The sequence below is a fragment of the Coccomyxa subellipsoidea genome, assembly GCF_000258705.1.
Source record: "Coccomyxa subellipsoidea C-169, whole genome shotgun sequence".
NCBI lineage: Eukaryota > Viridiplantae > Chlorophyta > Trebouxiophyceae > Coccomyxaceae > Coccomyxa > Coccomyxa subellipsoidea.
Genome location: NW_005178042.1, coordinates 3,387,659 through 3,407,413, shown reverse-complemented (window position 1 = coordinate 3,407,413; position 19,755 = coordinate 3,387,659). Strand labels below are relative to the sequence as shown.

The window sequence follows — 19,755 nt, the reverse complement described above, 5'->3', positions numbered from 1 at the left end:
TGGGCGTTTCCGTAAAATACAGTACCAAGAAGTCATCCAGAATTGTTCCCTTCTGCGTCAGTGCTCTTGAGAACCGTGAACATGTTTCCGTTCTCTGCTCTGTCATCCTCGCTCACCATCAGTGACGTAACCTGAAGCACACAGCATTCCTCGCTCTTTTCCACATTTCCATGCATGCATGATGCATCACAATAATGTGTCATTCAAAGCTTGCTATGAATGTATAGGCGAATCCTTCAAAATTAGAAGCAGAAGAGAATAAGTCACTACCTTGACTTTATTGACTCCGTTTGGTACAATGGCAGACTCCACAGTGACGGACATGTAACAGTCTTGAGCAGAGGTCGGCTGCGACGAGAGCGTCACAAATACATAAAACCAGTAAACCTGCGACACCTGTCCACCCCAGAGCACAGTCAGCATGCCCCGCCACACAACCTCTTCTTGCCATAGTTGCACCATTCGGCCATTCGGTCAGAACAATTTTTGGGAACCGTATATACGGCCGAATATACGGTCATACGGTATTACAATATACGGACTACGGTCAAATGCGGCCTATTTTGGCCCAAAACACCGAATATTCACCGTATGCCAAATGAACGAATCCGTATGGTGCAAGTATGCTTCTTGCATAGCCACTGCAATCTGCACCATCAGCCATAATTGCCCAAACACCTTGCACTGCCAGGGTGGACAATGCCAACGCATGTCCTATACTGTACTTCATACAGCCCGTTTCTCCCATTAGCAGGTGTTGGGAGCTCAGAAAATATACCTCTTATAGAGCTGGCGGGTGGCGGTACAAACACTGAGTACCGTGCCCACGATTGATTGGGTCTTGCTAGAATCTGGCGAGTCCATAAAGGGGCAGGGTTTTTGGCAGCTTTTAAAGTGCAGCTTGTCTGCAGGACGCAGCTCGCCTCTGGCAGGAAAAGCGTGTAATCGAGTACAGAGTCCCCTTTACAGAAAGGTCACCTGCTGGTCATGCAGCAGCTCAAAGCGGGTCTGGTTGCAGGAGCAGCCACCAGAGCAGCCGACAGCCGCAGCGCCCACATCCTTGTAGCTCTTCAGAAGACCCAATCCCACCACAACGCTAGAACTGCTTGCCCCTGCACCAACAGAGGATGTCACTCCACAAGAAGTTTTCCTGTAATAATTACACGACGTTCCAGCCTTCAAGGCTACTTGCATTCCAGCGGCACTTCCACAGATCACTTCCGCAATCTCCTGAACTTTGCAGATCTTTCACCGGTTGTGCTTAGAGACCAATTTGATCAAGGTCAGCTCTCACGCAAACATTTCATGATCTAATTCCACTCCCACAAGAAGTTGGTACCCAGAAAGTACTGAAGGTGTGGTGATTGCAGTGGTCATTTGTCCGCATTGCAACTCGTGCAATTCAATCTGTAGAAAGAAGTGATTGTTAGTCAATTTTTGTCACACCTGAATCCCCCTGTGCTGGTAAGGGGCTGTTGTGGTCTATTCTGAGCAGCAGCTCATCCCCAGCCTGGGTGCTGAGCATGCCCCACTTGGCCTGCTGCGCCCCCTCCCTCGCCTCATCCACCCATTTCCATTCCCCCTGTAGCATTCAAATTTCTGCTTGACAGCTGCCCCAGACCTGTGTGCACTGCACTTACGGAACTTTTCCTTCGAGAACAGGCTGCTACAATGCCAACCCCAACAAATCATGTCCTCTCGCTTTAGTCATGGGAGCGCCCACGACTAAACTGACAGGACAGGGGCCATTGCATGCGCATGGGCATCAGGGCGATGCGGCAAATCATCATGGGGATTCTTTCACTCTATAACCCGTTTCTGCATGATAGCATTACACCTTTCATTGACCCCTACCCTAAATGCACCAGTCCCCAATAAGTATTATTTCCCATGAAAAATAACACCTATGTAGGCTTCTTCCCTTAACCCTGCACGCTTGAAACCTCAATTTCGAACTCTCTGAAGAATTCAAGATATATCCTGCGAACAGATAAGGTCGGCGTTTCTGTGGGTTGCACCTTGGCGCTGACGACCGCGGACAGGAGGGCGTTCCCTTTGAGGCAGATGGCCTGCCCGGCGGCCTCGTTGCCGAGGAAGAGCGGCGGAGGCATCGCCTGCAGCCAGGTGCCACCAGTAGCAGCAGGTGCCAGCAGCAGCCCTGCCAGCACCTCCTGCAGCTGTAGCACCACCAGCTCCGCAAACAGCCTGCGCACAGTCACAGTCCGCCTGGACAATGACATAATTGTGCAACACCAATAGCTTCCGCACAACATCACAGTCACTGCAAGTAGCTTATGACGTCCAGTCAGAGCCCTGCAATAATCTCAAGATGTCCCATCAGTGTCCTGATAATATCCGTTGACGTCCGTAAGGACCCTGCTGCTGTCATGCCAGAGTGAGACAAGGGTGTGCATATCAGACAGCGTCAAGCAGTGTACTTACAGAAAGGCAGATGCTACACTGTCCAGGCACTCACAGGTAGGAAAGCTCGCAAACTGGTGATGCCCAGACTCAGCATCGGTACACATGTGAAAGCAGCTTGAGTTATGGGTAGTCGCCCGGATGAGTTCTTGAAGGGGTTGGTCCCTGCTCGGACCTTTCTGGTAGCAGCCCCAAAAATGAGTGGATCTAGCAGTTGCAATGATTTTGCATGTGCTTGCAAGAGCGCGCATGCTACTACGGAGTGGTGCGTGCTTTTTCTTTAGGCAACTCTGGATAGGTTGGGTTGTTAATACCTGTGGCCCACGGCGTTTGGGTGGACTATGTCGCAGAAAATATCCTCCAATCGGAAGCCTGGCCGATCCGCCATGATTGGGACGTAGAATGCATCCCTGAAGGATATACTCTGCACAAGTACACAGACAGCTTGAAAGAGTTTCACTGCTTGAGGCACGAGAACAAGAGCAGCATCCCTAAGTCATATACTCTGCATGTGCACCACTGCCAAAGGTGTTCAGTGCTTGAAGTAGATTTTGCAAGAGCAGCATCCCTGAAGGATTCACTCTGCAAGTGCACTTCACCCAAGGCATTGACTGCTCGGTGTCATACTCTGCAAGGGCAACACTCTTTCAGGATTTACGTTGCATGTGCACAACAGCGCAAGCCCTGCTGACAAAACACTTTGCAAGAGCAGCAGCATCCTTAAAGAAGCATGGTACACACGGGAATCACAGACTGCTTCTTTTACACTTTGCAAGAGCAGCAAAGCCGATTTGTCATGACAGCTGACTGGGACATCAACAACAGACATGTGGCTCTTGAGGTTGCCAGCTCAGACCTCGGCGACCCATTTTAGGAAGCTCTGGCACAGCTGCATGCATGCATGGCGATTTTCAATTCAAATCCGAATTCAAATTCAAGTAGCCGGCCTCATTTGGTCACCTGCACGCGGTAGTAGGATGCGATCACATCCAGTTCGTCTTCTGCCACATTCCAGAAGGATGACTGGAAGTACAGCGGCGCCCACCAGTGCAGCACCAGAAGTGCCGGCTCACTCCTCAGCCGCAGCAGCTTCCTCAGCAGCCGCTCAAACCCCCTCCTGAGCAATCACACCGCTTGTAGCATCAGCCTCACTTTTGTTATTCCCCAGTCTGGTAGCTAGCCCCCGTCAGCGATTTCTTAGACATCAAGAAACGCCCCTCCAGCACTACTCATTACGTGTTGACCGTGTTCTCAAAACCTTATGTCACTTGCATTTCTTTGCATTCCCAGACCAATGCTCATTTCCATCATCAAGCATTCATCAATGTGATGCAAAACACATCGAAGACCTCATGTGAGGGCCTTCAAAACTAAACCAAACCTGACTCTGCTGAAAATATTCAGGCCCCTGCAGAGGGCTGATGATTGCATGAGAAAAACTCAGCTTTTGCTCGCTTGCTAGGCCAACAAAGTTGATCCTCACACCATGATCATTGTACTGAAACTGTGGAAAAAAAACGTAGTGAGATTTCATCCGATTTACACACCTGGAGCTCGCTTGCCAGGCCAAAACAAGTGATTTTCAAATCGGGTTCATTGTAAGGCACTGACACGCAGTTACAAGCAATCCCGCAAGTGTTACCAGGAAGCGCAGGCAAAATGGCTCGAAGCGTCAGGGCACTGTGAAGAAAACAATGGAGAGAGCCAAGCTTAGAGAGCTTGCCTGAGGCTGTTGTCCATCCAGGTGAAGGTGGCAGGGTCCACCGTCTCCCAGTCATTCACAGAGAACTCCACCAACACCAAATCCGCATCCTCCGGCACGAAGTCCCCCACGCACTGAGATGTGTAAGAGCTGGTTGTCGCTGACACGGCCGAATTTGTGAACTGTGCAGCATACGCGCATTTTAGTGCATGCGTCGTCACACAGTTGTAGAGTAGCAAAGACCTTCCACTCAGTGGATTTTAGCATTCTGCCTCTCACAAGAACATGTCCACAAAATGTGTGCAGTGCCGCTGGCGTGCGCATGTGCAGCTGATATTTCCTCAATCCCTCTAGGCTGCATAATGACAAACATGCCACATGATTGACACCTGGATGCCAGCGTGGAGTGCAGCACATCAGTCACTTATGTGGGGGGTGCGCCACTATGTACAATCTACCATGCAAGCATTGGTGGTTAAAGGTCAAGTTAATAAAGGTTAAAAAGATAAAGATTAGGGTAAGGAAGGAAGGATGAAATTAGAATCTCTCAAGCCATCAGAGCTGCTGGGAATTCACCTCAATCTGCACTGGGCGATCTTCAGTTCCCAGATTTTGCAGCCACGTGTGTATCCGCTGGATGTAGGACTCGTTCCCGTAGCGAGCGCCCATTCCTGCGGTGACACTCCCGCCCACAGCCACCACTTTGACCAGCTCCCCTGCATGGCATGCCTGAATTCATGAGCTGCACTTGCAAGGTTCGGACTCACCCTTGCTCCAGTTGACATGTATTGTCCAATGCCAATATGGAGACATTGGAGGAAGAGCTGTGATGAACACAATACGATGTGTTGCTGTCTTGAGAATGAGGCGGCGGCTATTGATGTAGACTAGATAATTTGAGGGTGCAAAAGGGTATGGGTGTTGTGATGGGGACCCGATTGAGAGCACTATCAAGCGCTTTGTCTTTGATTGCCCCAGATATCAGACAATTTGGAGATAGTACTCAGAGGTATTTGGTATTGCAACACCTGACTGGCGTGCACTCTGGGTCAGAAAAGTATTCAAATTGCCAGATTTTGAACAGGATTTGCAGACCCAGCAGAAATTTGTGATATGAAGATGGGCAGTTGAAGACTGCCCACAAGATCAATGAGCCTCAGGTGGCCCCCCACATGTCTTCAAATGTACCAATGATGATATTCTCAAGACCAGCCCACCTCGGAGCAGCTTCCTGAAGAACTGCTGCAGCCGGCTGGGGTCCCCCCACTGCCGCGCCCCCTGCTTGTACATTTCCGGGGAAACAAGGGTTTCCTTCAAAAAATCGTTCCGCAACGCCCCAAGCACCTGCACCAGAAACTCCTCAGCACCAGATCACCGATATGCTGCAACCAATATCATGTGTATCACATTGCCCTGCACTTTTCATGCCAATCTTGTACTGCTTTCTTGCATCAGATATAGCAGAGAGGGCTGGTGTCGTGCATGGGATGTTGCATGTGATGAATTTGTCACCGTTTCTGCCTTTATCTGGGGTTGGAACAGGCTGCTGTGGGTCTGCAGGATGCTGTTGGCCATATTCATGAGCGCAGGCCGGTCAGAGCCGGATGTTTCAGCATTTTCTGTGACGGTTCTCAGCATGTGCCGGGTGCGCCTGAGCACCTGCCGCCGCCCAGACACCTGTGAAGTGCGCACCAATCATATCTGTGCCCAGATTGTTATATTGAGCCTTGAAATTCCTTGAGCGTGATTTTGATTACCTTGAGAGAAGGATTCTACACTGCTGCATGGGCGATACATGCACTTTCAAGTGTTGCCAGTCAGGCATTTAGAACAAAGTATGCATGTGTCTCTTCAGCGTTCAGGATGGCTCACCGGGCAGTGCAGAAGGAGGCCATGCAGCATGCAACCTCCTGATGGCAGCACCTGAGGCAGCTCCTCAAGCGGCTGGACCCTGTTGCCACACCGCGACTCGCTCAGCACAATCTGAACTACAGAAGATCTCCCCCTGATTTCAAAATGGAAGTATAGGACTCCATACACTTGCTCTTCTGCACTTCCCAAGGCAAGCTTTATAGCTATACAAGCAGAAATTGGGCCGGCAACATTGCTGGGTTGCGCTGATGCAAGCAATTTATACTCATGTGGGAGCCAGGTTCACCAGTAGCTCTGGCGTTGGCCTTGGGTCCTCTGAAGGAGGCTCTCCTCATCCGCCAGGCAGTTGTTGTAGATGGTATTGAGAACACCATTGACCGACCTCCGATCAACAGGAAACGCTCTGAACTGCAAGTCTTCCTGCTGTATGTTTGGAGGGCCGCTCAGCCCAACATAGCTGAGCAGCGTGCTGGTGTGAATTCTAGATCTTTGGCTGCCATTCTTTTGCAATGCAAGGTGCACTGCAAGCGCTAGGGCTGCCACGCATGCACATGCGATGCAAATGTGCCAGAGCCTCAGGACTAGGCCACAGCTCCTCTTCAAGGAATGGATAGCGTTGCTCATGGCAGTTGCTGTGTGTGCTACTTACAGCGACAGGTCGCGATGTGGGCTTTGGCGAAGATCAGCCCTGTGGATCAGAGCGTATTTTGTTCTGTTCAAAGACAATTTCAAGGCTCCAAGCAGATCAAGATCATGACACCCCACAATAAAGCCAACATCTAAGAAGTCCCTCCTTGCTCTCAAATGGATTGTTTTGCCTACCTTTCCCTAAGAGTCATTGGAAGTATCTTTTCCGGCCTATAACATCCGCAAGAAGCTGGTTTGGCGGCAACTGATGCCGTTACGACTGAACTGTTGTGGGCCCGATGTGACCCAATAGAGCCATTCTAGACGCAAATGATGCTTCAAGAGGACGACTTTTCATTCAAGAATGTCCAAGTCTAGCATGACACAACAGTCCTGGAGAAGTTGCTCTATCCGTTCGGTGATGACTCAGCATCTTCACCAGCGCATGTGATGTCCTCCATGTCGTCTTGAGGAGAGGATCGTGATAGCAAACCTCGCAAAGTACAAGGTGCCCTGTGTGTAGCTAATATATCAGTTTATTATGGGCCTGGACGGTGGCACATACATCACAAGGTCTGATGTTCTGCGAGGTCAGTCATGGGATATGGCAACTGCAGACAAAAGTCGGTCTACAAGAGGCGGCAATGTCACTTCCACCTTGAAACGCAAACAAATGGATACCACCACAGCCAGGCAAATGCCTTCCAACTCATTAATGTTGGCATGTGCTCGGCAAGCACGTTACAGCCTGACACTTATTTGACAGATCTGTCAGGGATCAAAGCCTCCTGAGGTTCCTTTCTGTTGCAGCAGAGAAACATGCTGGACCACTTGCAGCATATCGGGGCAGCCACTACAGGAACCCATCTCAGCAGATTATTTGGGAAATCTGTACAACAGGCAAGCGCTGATGCACCACACCTTACAGTATCTTATATAATATGATGATGTGATTTATATGAGTTCGGGGGCCTGTTTCTCACAAGTTAATGATGTCCTGCAGAGAAGCTGTGGTGGAGTTCTTGCTTGGCAGGAGTGGCTCCTTTGCTGATGAGCAAACAGAAGTGAGGAACCTTTCCACCTTCTCAGTCACATCGAAGACCTGCATGTCCGGAGCTCCCGCAAACGTACTGCACCATTGAGCCGATGTGATCCTGCCTGCAGCACAGGTATCTCAACCAGCTGCGAGTCGCAGGCACTGCATATGACCATCTTCGATCCCTCAGGTGATCTTTTGCTCTGTGATGTTGACAAACTCTTCTTGGAGAATGCTATACTTTGTGATCCAATACATTCTGCCAAAAACAGCCCAGAGAATTCAGTGACATGCTGCCCGCAGGGATGTGTTTGTTGTACATCTGATGCCGTCACACGCCAAGAAGGGAGGTGACCATGACTCTGCTGCAGTTGCAGCGCCGTATGTTTGCCCTGTGACAGACCTGCCATGCACCAGATACCCCTTTGTTGCGTTGCCAAGCTGCGGCCATGCTTTCAGCAGCCGAGCCATTGCACAGGCATGTTTCCATCCCTAAACAGCTTCCACAAATCTTCTTACGGTACCTAGAAGCAATTTCAGAACATACTTTCTTCATGTGCTGTCTGCTCGCCAATACATTCTTGCCGAGCAAATAAGGCTTGACATGGATTGTTTTGAATGCAGATGACGGATTACCAATGTGCCATGTGCGGCGTCTCATTTGCAGCAGAGGATACCGTTCTTGTCAATGGGACTCCAGAGCAAGTGCAGGCGTTGCGAGATCGCTTGGAAGCCAGGAAAGCTGCAAAGAAGCTCAAGAACGCGGCAGGCAAGAAGTCGAAGAGCAAGACGGCGAAAATGAGTCAGACAGCGATGAAACCGCAAGAAACCACATGCGCACTATGAAGCTATCGGACCGCCCAGTCCTGACACTGCAGCCCTTATCTGCAGGCAAGGAGTGTATGCTATGCTTAAAAAGTTTTAGTGCTGTTTTGTGATCATCAATGATTGCAGAATCTCTCTGAACGCAATTGTAAACATATGCATTCTCTCACGAATTTTGTTGAAGGCACTAGAGACCTACATTGCATAAGCATGCATGCATGGTAGCAGAGTGCTCACTGTGCCGTGACTACCTAGACACTTGCAGGCAGCTGGCTTTTGCATGTTGGAAAATTATGAGCATTGCATGGGACAGGGAACGCCAGCTGCCTAGTGAAGATGAGCCGATGAGGTATTGTCTCGGAAATCTAAACGCGTTTGAAGATACTGGAGGCAGGCCCGTCTCTTGGTGCTTATACGTACATTTGGAGCAGCAAATTTTATTTAAGTACTAAAGGTGACCACCTCTTTCAGTAGCCTGACTGCGAGGCTCGGGGAATGAGCTCAGTATAACATCCAGATCCCCACCTTCATCGCTGTGTGCTTGCCCATCCCGTTGACAAGTGATTGTTTCTTCAAGACCAGTCTTTCGTGACAGATTCTACTTAGACGAAATACGGCACAAATTAGGATGAGCGCTCCAATTCCCACCCAGGAGGAACTTGCAGATCTTTCTCTGGCCTGCCAGAAAATATGGGACCTTGACCAGAATAGGTTGGAACCCAACAGGGACTATCAAATGAATCTGCAGGTACTTCCACGCTCTTCCGATTGCTGTGGTCCTGGCAGCTTCCATTAGTTCGGCTCCTGATAAAACCAGCAAATGGTGGAGTGATCCAGAAAGTATAATCAGTGTCTGCAGCCCACACTCTTTCAAACTCACGCTGAGTCCACAAATTACTTTTCATAGTTGTCTTGGAGAGCTGATTGTTTCTTGCACTGGTGAAGGTGGGTAAGAAGTCATACCAGGAGCAGGACACTGCCACAGCCCCGCTGTTCACCAGCGTGGACCCGAGTGCACTGCGAAACCGGGTTACATATGCAGCTTTCTGCAGCCTGCTTGACAACTATGAGAGGTGAGGTTTACCACTCCCAGCGCATCCCTCAAGAGCGGTGTTGCACAGCAGGCTGCTTTGCCACAGTAGTTTACATGACCTTCTTTATCATGCCTTGTCTCATTGGCCACGGATGGTCAGTAATGTTGTGACTTCTGTGCAGATATCCGTAAGTTCTAGATTCCAGTAACAAGGGTGAGCGTTGTATTGGTGTGTCTGTCATTTTGTTAATTAGGACAACCGGTACGGCGGAGAAGGTGACTCAGCAGGAGCAGGGTGAGGAGATGGCTTTCCTGGAGGTAGTCACAGCCACACCTCCCATGCAGTACGTGCACCAGTACCTGGCCAGAAAGGTAACGCTGCCATTGCTCCTTTGTTCCTGTACATGATTTGCTGTCTTTGAAGCGCTACTGAAGCACGCAGCACGCCGCTGTTGTTATCACGTCCGCCTCTGTCTCCAAGGTGTATCCACTCGTACATGCGTAGATAGACTGGTACGCACACAGACCTCGTACCGTATTATGTTCGATAGATCCCTTGTGATCTACAATTCAATGATCCAAGAGCTTGCTCTCGCTCTGAATTCCTAGGCCGGAGTCCCTACATTTCAATTGATTTTGGGCAGGCTCCAAGTTCACTGACACAATTGGGCTCATCTCTGCAGTGTAAGTTAATGCTTCGTACCAGTGTTGGGCGTACTGAAGGGGCACTTTGCCCATAGGATACGCCTCATGCATGCTGATCCAGAATGGGCAATTGTGTGCATTGCAGAACCTGGTGGCGGGGCAGATGGAGGAGTTCAAGCGACAGCTGCACCAGATGTGGTTCAGCTTCTACTCGCGCAGCGAAGTGCGCGACGACACCTGCGGCTTCGAGCACGGTGCGCTGCCAGCCTTCTCTGGAAATGTGGGGTCTTTTTCTTATGCTTCATGGTATGCATCAGAGACCCTCGTAAGACATGCCTTCTTCGCTGAGCGGGAAGCCCGGTTGCCATTTGACTCTAGGGCCACAAGCGCAGATGACTCCCATTCAGAACCAGGCGCTGCACAGGCTTCAATTGCACTGCAACAGGGAGCACAAGCCTAAGTTGCCAAATATTTCCACAGACGTTCAAGTTTTCAGGGGGTGGCTTGCCTTCGAAGCAGCTTGCAGAGAAGGTCTCATGGCCCAGCCATGCTCCAACGCAATCAGAATCTACTCGTCAACCTGAACAGTCAGCCAAATTGATGGATCTGAGATGGGATGTATTTGCTTGCGCAGTTTTTGTGGGGGAAGTGGACGAGGGGAAGGTGGTGGGCTTCCACAACTGGATCCAGTACTACCTGGAAGAGCGCGCGCAGAGGGTCAACTACCTGGGCTACCTTTTACCCAGGGGCAGGTCAGTAGCCTGCTCATCGATCAAGTCCGCCGATACCATGCGATCCTGTCGATGCGCCAGGATGGCCTGCCCACATGGAAGAGCATAGGCTAAACCAGAGGCTAGGGATCTCAAAGTCGAATCAAATGCATCAAAGCAGTTGAAGAGACAATGAAACTCTTGGCATGTCTTGAGCGCAGACTATTCGCCATGTGCGGACCGTCTCTTATTATATGGATAACTCACCGGGGAATGGCAGACCTTGCTGAAGAGGCTGCCGGAAGCACATACTGGCTGTGTTGTGTCCTGCCATGCATGCACTTTGGCATGATAAAAAGATTTAGCATTGGTTAGAATTGTCATTGCTGAAGCTTCTGCATGTGTTGCTCCAATTCTTCTGTTTTTGGATTCCCTTCTGAGGGTAGTGGTCACCTTATTCCCCACTGAGGGTAGAGATCAACTGTTTGGTTGCAGGCAGGGAGAGGGGCAGGTGCAGGTGGATGAGTCGGAGCGGCTGATGAGCCTGCAGTTCAGCTGGGGCCCTGAGAAGAAGGAGGTCTCCTCCATCTTCATTGGCACCTCCCCAGAGTTTGAGCTGGCGCTCTACACGCTGTGCTTTGTCGGAGGGGCTGAGGAGAACATTGTCACCATTGCCGGCTATGAAGTGAAGATCAGGTGTGCGCATGTTTGACACCTTACTGCGGTGAGCATGAGGCTCGCCCAACTGTTGTCCTGACCCCTTTGGCCCTTTCTGCGGTGGAAATCAGGTGTGCCCATGTTGTGTCCTGATCCCACGGTCCACACTGGCAACCCAGCTCATAATTTGCATGTACTCTTGTGCACAAGTTCTAGGCAGGCTATCACTTGGTTGTATTCGGGTGCTGTGAGCATGCAAGCCGGAATGCCCAGCAATTGTCAGATGATGGGCAAATTTGTTAATGGGTGGGGTGTGGTTGGCTGTCTGCAGGACGTACCACATCCACAGCAAGTATGGTGACAAAGTGGGCTCAAGCTTCCCAGAGGTATAATTATCCTGCTGCTGGTCCCTAGTCAATGGAATCTTAAACATTGTAACGCTTGAAAAGCATGCATGCAAACAAAAAATATTATATGACTCTGGAAGACTTGTTTGCTTGCACAAATTTTCATGCTCAGTCCTCCAGCTGTTCTGGCAGTAGGAGCAGTCTTGAAGAGGACAGACTGGTGCCTCAACATGTATCACTACCAACAAAGCTGTCTGAGAAGAGAGTGCATTATATTGGGGGGAAATGTTGTCACGCTGTCTTGTGTCTGCGCGCAGCTTCTGTCGAAGCAGCCAGGCTACCACCGCCCTCAGCCGTCGGCGCCGCCTGCGCAGCTGTGGCAGCCGCAGAACGGGGCCAATCAGCAGCCGCCAGCTCAGCACGCTGGCTGGGGGGCCCAGCCTGCTCCCCAGTACCAGCAGCAGCAGCAGCACCAGCCGCAGCAGCAGCAGGTAACTATCATATCCGGCCCAAAAATTATGGTGCTCAAAAAATAAAAGGGTCAATATAAAGGGTCGAGAGATTAGTTTTTAATCTCCAAAATATTGAGGCTGTGAAAATTCCAAAGGCGGCTTTGGAAAGCTCGCAACGAGGGCATTCCATTGGAGATGGCTGCATGCAACTTGCATTGTGGATCTGGGATGTCTTGCCTGAAATTTATCCGACTGTGGCGCAATCCGACTTCAACTGGGACAAGCACAGTATTTCATGTCTCTGTGCCTCAATCCACGTCTCATAGCGTTCCAACTGCAGTCTTTGTGGTCATGTCATTCCCAAGGTGACACCTGGCAAGTGCTGATAAACTGTGGTGCTGGGGCAGGCGTACCAGCACACTTTCCAGGTCAACCAGGGCCAGCCACAGGGCCATTCACAGGGGCAGCAGCAGTCCATCTTGCAACAAGCGCAGGTGCAGAATTACTCTCACTGTTATGTCTATAGGGTGAAGCTCGTCTTGTTTCCCCGTGCACATGAAGGACTCAAAGAATGGATGCGTGCAATCCTCGTCGCTTGCAGAGAGCTGCTTCTAGAAGGCCTAGCACCATTAAAAAGACAGCACTTCTTGTAATGTCACTTTGTTCTTCGCTGGACAGCCCCTGACCATCCTCGGCTCATGACCCTTCTGAATCTGAGCTTAAGAGTATTGTGCTGACATCTGGTGATCTGTGCTGCAGGCCATGTGGCAGCCGGCAGGCTACCAGCCGCAGGGCTACGCGCAGCCGCAGCCGCCGGCGTTCGGGGGCGGTGCCGGACAGCAGAATGCGCAGCAGGGATGCGGTGCCATGATGCCCATGATCATCAGCGGAGTCAAGAAGCTGATGGCCAATAGGAAGCTCATGGCCTTCCTCAAGCGCAAGTTTATGGAGATGAAGCCCTGAGTGCCGCTGCTTGTGTCCACCTCCTTAGTCAAAGACAGCTTTGTGGCCATGACTGTCTCCTTGGACTCAATATTTCTGTTCTGCACTGTTCTGAGCGTTACAGAAAACGAAACATGGTGTTAGCACATCCTGTGATCAGGAGAGGGCTACGTAGGGAAGTTGGCACATGTTTGACTTGAACATTTGTTTGAATTTGCACGGTGCTGCTGTTTGCTTATTATATCATCTTCATATGTGCTGCTGTCCAACAGACTCTGTGGGTTTTTGAGTTGGCTCCACAATTGCTATCACTGTGTCTGCTGACTGCTACCTTGAAATTCTAGAGGTCTGGGCCTAACACAAGGCCTTTGGAGCATTTGTTAAGCAATGTGCGTTGCAAGCACCATCGGAGCATCATACCTCATTTGAAGCAGGGCTAATATCAAGCCACAGCTGTCCTGTTTGAGGTTGACAGACTTTACAACCAATGCATCTCACACATCACAGACACTGATCAAGTTCATGATACAATGTACAACTCTCTGCGCCAAATACATCTACAGGCGTGTTATAGCAATCTCTTTTCTGCTACAAATTATTTCTGGTAAAGACGTGCACATGAAAAGCTTGGCTGCCTAGTCCTCATCGTCGAAGAAAATGTGCTGCGGCACCTGCGGTGCAGCTGCTACACCCGGGACGGCCAGCGCCGCCGGCGCGGCCGGTGCGGGGGTGCGCGGAGCGAAAACCCCCGGCACAGGAACGCCATCTGCCGGCCGCAGCGAGCGAACAGAAAACTCAGCCACGAGCGAGATGTGATCCGAGGGGTAATCTGGCGCGGGCAGGCCGCTGCGCAGGCTGCGCAATGGGGGAACCATTGCCACCCTCGTGGGAACAAGCTCCCACCCTCCGGCCACCGCGGATACCCCAAGCCCCCACGCTCCAGGGGCACCGCCGGCCACCGTTGGACCCCCCGGCGTGCCTGAACTGGCCCCAGCCACTCCCTGCTGCTCCAGTCTGCCTCGCTGGCTGTGGGCGGCACTGCTGATCCCACTGCTGCTGCATTCCTGGCCGTCTGCGCCGCTTGTACACTCAGAAGAGGCTGCTCCGGATGAGTCGAGACTCCTGCCGGCTGGATCTGCAGAGCTGCTGGGCTGCTGTGAGGAGGGCTCCAAGGCCTGAAGTGAGGAGGTGCGCTGGGCGGCAGGGGTAGGCGTGTGCAAGAGGCGGGTGAACCACATGTAATCAAGTGTGGCGATCACGCGGCCGTGGCAGGACGTAAAGCCGGGCTCTGCTCCCAGCACCTGCATGCACATGACACTCCGGTCAAACTCGTTCAATCCCCTGATTGCAACACAAAACTCCACACGCCTTCTTTTCACCATTCAGGCCCCCATGAAAGCTTTCTATTGTGCTTCTGGAGGCAGAGAATCTTGCATGAAGATGATACAGCACTGTGCTCAATGAAAGACAGCAGACGCCAACAGCCCGCTGCACATGTGCCGTGAAGCGAGCAACGCATAGGCTCCATCAAATTCATATGCGGAGGTTCAGCTACTATCCGTCAAGTACTGTTGCTGATGGCCATGCCCTTGGCCTGACATCGATAAGTATCGGTGCATATCACTGTCAGTGCTACCTACCCAGCAAATCGCCTCGGCAACCTCGCAGAGCCTTAATGTCTGGGTACCGCAAGTAAAACCAATTACTGCGTGTGTAGTACTCCTTTGAATCTTTCAGGGTCTATGTTCAAGGTAAGTTTGCAGGGATGCCAGCAGCTTGCCTGGGCATAGGTGCTGCAGAGGGCGCCCAGGGGGTGGCGAGCGATCCAGGCGTCCAGGTCAGCGCCGATGCTGTTAGCGCGCGCGAGCTTGCCAGACTTGAGGCGCCGTCCGATGCCCAGGCTGGCTGCGTCCAGCTGCGAGGCCCGCCGCCCCACCGCCAAATCGAGCTCCTCCTTCGCCCATGTCGCCATGCTGGCCTGCATCGCAACCGTCATTGTTTTTGTCCGTGAAAAATTATTCGTGAAGTCAGCCTATCTAGAAGGAGAGACAGAGTTGAAATTGGGAGCTTTTGTCCAGTGAATCATAGCTGCAGGTTGCCGCCAAGGCCACGAGACAGCTCCTGATCCTTCAAGTATTGCTTTGCCAGGAGCGCCTTAATGGTGCAATTTTTCAACCAAGCTTCACTCAAGATTGGGATCGCAGCTTCAGAAAAGCCTAAGACTCCCTCACTCAGACTTTGACAGAGCAGACAACTTTCTCACCATGCGCGCGTTGACAGAGGCTGACTTGGCCAGGCGGGCGGGCACGTCCGGAACAGGCGCGGCCTCCTCCAACAGCATGGGCTCATAGTAGAAGGGGTGCTGCACTGGCGCTGAGTCCCCGGCCGGCGGCACGGGCGACCAGAACACGCGGCCGGCGCTGTCCAGATGCGAGTACAGAGGAGGCGCGCTGGCGCCGATGCTGCTCCAGACAATGGATGCAGGCCGTCAGAATTGTGAGTGCTCAAGAGACGAGCAAGTGACATGTACTACGTTGATTGCAATGAGCTTGTGCCAATGCTGCATTACAAAACAAGCGGAGGCTTTCACAACTTCTGAGCTGCTGTGTACCACACATAGCGACATGTGCTGCATTGAAACACCGAGCTCGCACCACCTGCCCTGAATGACCCCACCCTCGCGGTCACACCATTACAGTCCCTTATGGCAAGTATGGGAGGTCACTGGATATGAGACAACAAGCCTCATGTCTGGGTCCTGGACAAACAGGTGGGTGCAGAGATTGCATGCCAGCAACCATGGGTGAGGTGTCATCTCATGATCATTACCTCGCCATCTTGGCACTCACCTGTTCAGCACCTTCTTGCATGATAGTTCGGAATAGCAGTCAAAGCAATGGGCAGTGAGAACCACCTCTGCGCTCGTGGCACCGGGAGGGGCGGTTGTATGCACCCTGGTGCGATCAAAGGAACGCTGCTGCTGTGCGTCAGGACCTGCTCCCACACAGTATCTGTCAGACAGATGATCACCACTAAGCATGCATGAGATATATTGCGCTATAAACTGCAGCTTTCTACGTAGCTGAAGCGAACGTCTATTCACCCTCCATCAAGGTAGGACACCAGTAAAATGCCAGAGGACATGACAACAAGGTGCATAGGACTGCAAAATAGTAAGGGAAGTTCAGGGGACTCTCAATTTCTGATTTAGAATCCCTTGGGGAGACATTCGAAAGGGGCTCACGTGCATGTGCTGCTGAGGAATGCCGATCGCCATGCTCTGCCCGGAGGAAGGGGAAGCGGCCACAGGCGTTCCAGTGACATAACCATTACTGCTGGTGGCGCCGTTCTGTGAGGGCCGTCCACCAGCCTGCCATCAGCAAGTGTCCACAAATTTCAGCACTGTCTCTCAATAACTTCATAGTCGACGACAGGACATTCAGTTTCAGGACTTGATTTTTTTACCCCGGTCAATGTGTAACAGAGGAAACGATGCTCTCAGAGTTCAATGAGCATTTATTTCGCACAGGGCTCCCTGACAAGCTTGGCAATCAAAACTTGCGCACAAGGAGGCACCCAAACTGGATGCATTGTGCCAGGGGATTGTGCATGGAGGTTAGTAAATGAGAGAGAAGTGGCCAAGAGAAAGAATGCACACAGATGAGGCCATGGCTGGATTGCCATCTCACCTGGGGTCCTTTGGGGGGCCAGCCGCTGCCAGAGGTGAGCTGCCCAGACATGTTGCGCCGGTCCACCAGGCTGCAGTCCAACGATCCCGTCTGCACAAACCTGCGCCCGCCAACACAGCTGTCGTTCTCTGATCCCCAAAAAGCAGAGCATGGCACTGCAGACCAGACAAAATCTCTGGGGGCGTTGGAAACGCCGACACTGCTGTCATGTTCTGATCGTTGCAGAGTGCAGCAGCGCATTGCAACAAAACTCTGCCTGTCTTGAAAAGACCCATCTCCTCAGGCATGATGTATTGTCCAAACTAAGCTTTCAGACAATGCTGCAATCTGTCCGCCCACAATGTTAAATACACGTGGATGTTCAAGCCTGGCAAGATGGGGCATTAGCATCCACGATTGCATGATGACATGTTGCGTTGTCTCTTGAAGCCATTCAGGCAATGCTGCACGACAGCAAACTATCTGCCCACATGGCACTACATGGTACTACACCCGTCTTCACATGAACATAGAAGCAAATGCCCAATGTGACCAGACTTGAGCACTGCCATACGATGCAGCTCACCTGTAGATGGGGCTGCCTGGCACGGAGTTGAAGTCGCCCATCAGCATTGCCCAGGAGGGCCGGTCAGCGGCTGACTGGATGTCGCGCATCGTCGTCAATATGCTGCGAGCCTGACCCGCCTGCACTCAAGCCACACTCCTAATCTAGAAGAGCGCTTTTAAAGTCCAAAATATCCCTGCATACATCTGCACAGCATCAAGGAGCCTGAACTGCCCTGTGAAATTTTAGGACCGATCCAAGCTTCAATCCATGTCCCCAGGCATGCAAAGCACATTTAACGCTCATGCATGTGAACAGGAGGCAATGCAAGCTGGGCAGGCTACCACTGTTTTGGTGATGAATTTGTTGGTTCCGTTGTTCAGTCTCTCATTGGCATTGGTTGGGCTTGGCAGTCAACAAGCAGGGGAGCTTCAAGAAACAGACCTTGATATCGCCACGCTTGGGGTTGAACAGCAGGTGGGTGTTGCCGACGAGTAGCGCCGGTGCGGCAGGGTCGGCAGCCGCGCGGGCAGCCGCCGCGCCGCTGCCGGGGGGCGACGCCAGAACAGGCGCCAGCAGCACCAACAATGCAACATTGTCCTTTAGCCCGAAGCTGCGCATCTGCAGGGCCTCCGTGTGCAGCGCCACAAACCGGCTGCGCCGCCAGAAGGTCAGGCAGCCGTCGCAGCGATCTCCCGTGCGCGGCGCGTACGCCGTCTCGTACCTGCCAAAGCAGCCAAAACAAGGTCATGCAGTTCTGTTATTACACTTTGTTGCTGACAAGAGAGGCAAGAAGAAGTGCGTCTGCAGCCAAAGCTGCAGATTTAGGCTAGCACATGTCATGCACCTCATTGTTCTCGCCAAATCCAAGCAGCACCGAACTATATTGGGGGCAGGATGCTCAGCCGTTTTACACCCTTCCAGCTGGGCCTTGCATCAATGCTAAAAGTTGAGAATGTGAGTGAGAAGCACACGTCAGTCCCACGGTGACATTCTTGTACACTGTGGCCAGAGATGTTGGGGATGAGCGAGGCATAGAAGCACAGTAATCACAATAAGCTGCCAGGCAGTGCTGTGGGGAGGCAGTATGATGCCAGAGGGTCATGGGGGAATACAACATGCACAGAGGATGAGGACATTTACCCAAGCTCCTGCAGAAAGGCGTGGAACTCGTCGGGCCAATCGACTTCCTGCAGGCAGCCGATGTCTGGCGCCCAGTGCTCGATCTCTGCCATGATGGCAGGCCCTCTGTGCTCCCACTGCAAGCACCACTTTGGGCATGCCCGGTACAACTCGTGCGCGTGTTCATGCGCCTGAACAGACATGCCATACACCTGTCAGGATAGGCTCTTCCGCGTGCTCAGGCGCCTGAATAGACATGCCATACATCGGTCTAGATAGGCTCATGTGCTGTGCTCGTTGTCTTTCAGAACATCCCTTCCAAACGCCCAATGCGCTCATCTGATAATGCACGTTGTGCACGAGAAAATAAGACATTGGGTGCACAATGCAGGAGGACGCAGCAAGTGCTCCTTTACTCGCTCACACCATGCACTAAGACAGGCAGTTCTTTTTGCAGGCTGTAATACATCCTCCACACTGGGCTGCCTTACCAGCTGATCGGCAAGTATGTTGTAGGACATGATGCGGACGTTGGGGAAGACTGGGTGCTCGTGGCTTGAGCTGGCCTGCACATCAGAGCATGTCAGTGGTTGCTGGCCCTTGGTATCAATCAGAAGAGAATTGCAACCTCGGTGCTGCAAGCTGCCTTCCTGTAGGATATTAACGCTCGCCTGGCAGCCGGATTGCTAGCAGCGGTCCTGTGTGCATTACGAGTTATCGTCTCCAAGCTCCTCACCTCTTGATGACTCCACACCCGCTCCTGGAAACCTGCCGTTTGCACCATGGAGGGAGAGCTGTGAGAGAATCTGCAGGCATCACCATAGCGGCAACGCCCAGTCTTCTGGTAGTACGTGCATACACGCCGATTGTTCCCACTCATGCCCAAAAATTTCACATAGCCCCGGGCTGTATTCTGGGCGAAGTGCACTACTACAACAACAGTTTTACTAGGAATACCACGCGCTGATGGCCTGCAAACTCGACGCCTTTCTGCTATGATATGGGATATATTTGCAAATTGTTTCGTTGTAGATGCATCGCACATTCACGCATCGTCCACTTTCACCAGCCTCTGGCTTGCTATAAAAAGAGGATGCCTTGGAAATTTTTTCGAACAACAGTCTTACATCA

The 19,755-nt window shown here is 51.8% G+C and overlaps 4 protein-coding genes across 4 annotated transcripts; 1 reads left to right on the top strand and 3 right to left on the bottom strand.

Annotated features, from left to right (window-relative positions):
• Positions 1 to 32: 32 nt before the first annotated feature.
• COCSUDRAFT_55699 (hypothetical protein) lies at positions 33 to 3,775 on the bottom strand (the record flags this gene model as incomplete). The annotated part of the gene is made up of 8 exons (XM_005652200.1): positions 33 to 131; positions 271 to 396; positions 979 to 1,112; positions 1,447 to 1,582; positions 2,019 to 2,205; positions 2,736 to 2,845; positions 3,382 to 3,538; positions 3,771 to 3,775. The coding sequence occupies 8 exons, from the start codon at positions 3,773 to 3,775 to the stop codon at positions 33 to 35; spliced, it is 954 nt and encodes a 317-aa protein (XP_005652257.1).
• Positions 3,776 to 4,131: 356 nt separating this feature from the next.
• Positions 4,132 to 6,330, bottom strand: COCSUDRAFT_55698 (hypothetical protein; the record flags this gene model as incomplete). Its single annotated transcript, XM_005652199.1, has 6 exons — positions 4,132 to 4,305; positions 4,700 to 4,839; positions 5,341 to 5,467; positions 5,636 to 5,800; positions 6,047 to 6,171; positions 6,282 to 6,330. 6 exons carry the CDS (start codon positions 6,328 to 6,330, stop codon positions 4,132 to 4,134), a joined length of 780 nt encoding a protein of 259 aa, XP_005652256.1.
• Positions 6,331 to 9,111: 2,781 nt separating this feature from the next.
• Positions 9,112 to 13,685, top strand: COCSUDRAFT_45961 (hypothetical protein; the record flags this gene model as incomplete). The annotated part of the gene is made up of 10 exons (XM_005652198.1): positions 9,112 to 9,231; positions 9,429 to 9,556; positions 9,771 to 9,888; positions 10,307 to 10,415; positions 10,796 to 10,913; positions 11,367 to 11,567; positions 11,860 to 11,914; positions 12,193 to 12,366; positions 12,735 to 12,821; positions 13,087 to 13,685. The coding sequence occupies 10 exons, from the start codon at positions 9,112 to 9,114 to the stop codon at positions 13,288 to 13,290; spliced, it is 1,314 nt and encodes a 437-aa protein (XP_005652255.1). The 3' UTR covers positions 13,291 to 13,685.
• A 50-nt stretch (positions 13,686 to 13,735) lies between these two features.
• On the bottom strand, positions 13,736 to 19,446 carry COCSUDRAFT_45960 (hypothetical protein; the record flags this gene model as incomplete). Its single annotated transcript, XM_005652197.1, has 11 exons — positions 13,736 to 14,570; positions 14,990 to 15,247; positions 15,533 to 15,734; positions 16,099 to 16,118; positions 16,514 to 16,639; positions 16,959 to 17,058; positions 17,524 to 17,642; positions 17,947 to 18,226; positions 18,646 to 18,815; positions 19,116 to 19,190; positions 19,393 to 19,446. 11 exons carry the CDS (start codon positions 19,444 to 19,446, stop codon positions 13,905 to 13,907), a joined length of 2,070 nt encoding a protein of 689 aa, XP_005652254.1. The 3' UTR covers positions 13,736 to 13,904.
• Positions 19,447 to 19,755: the final 309 nt, after the last annotated feature.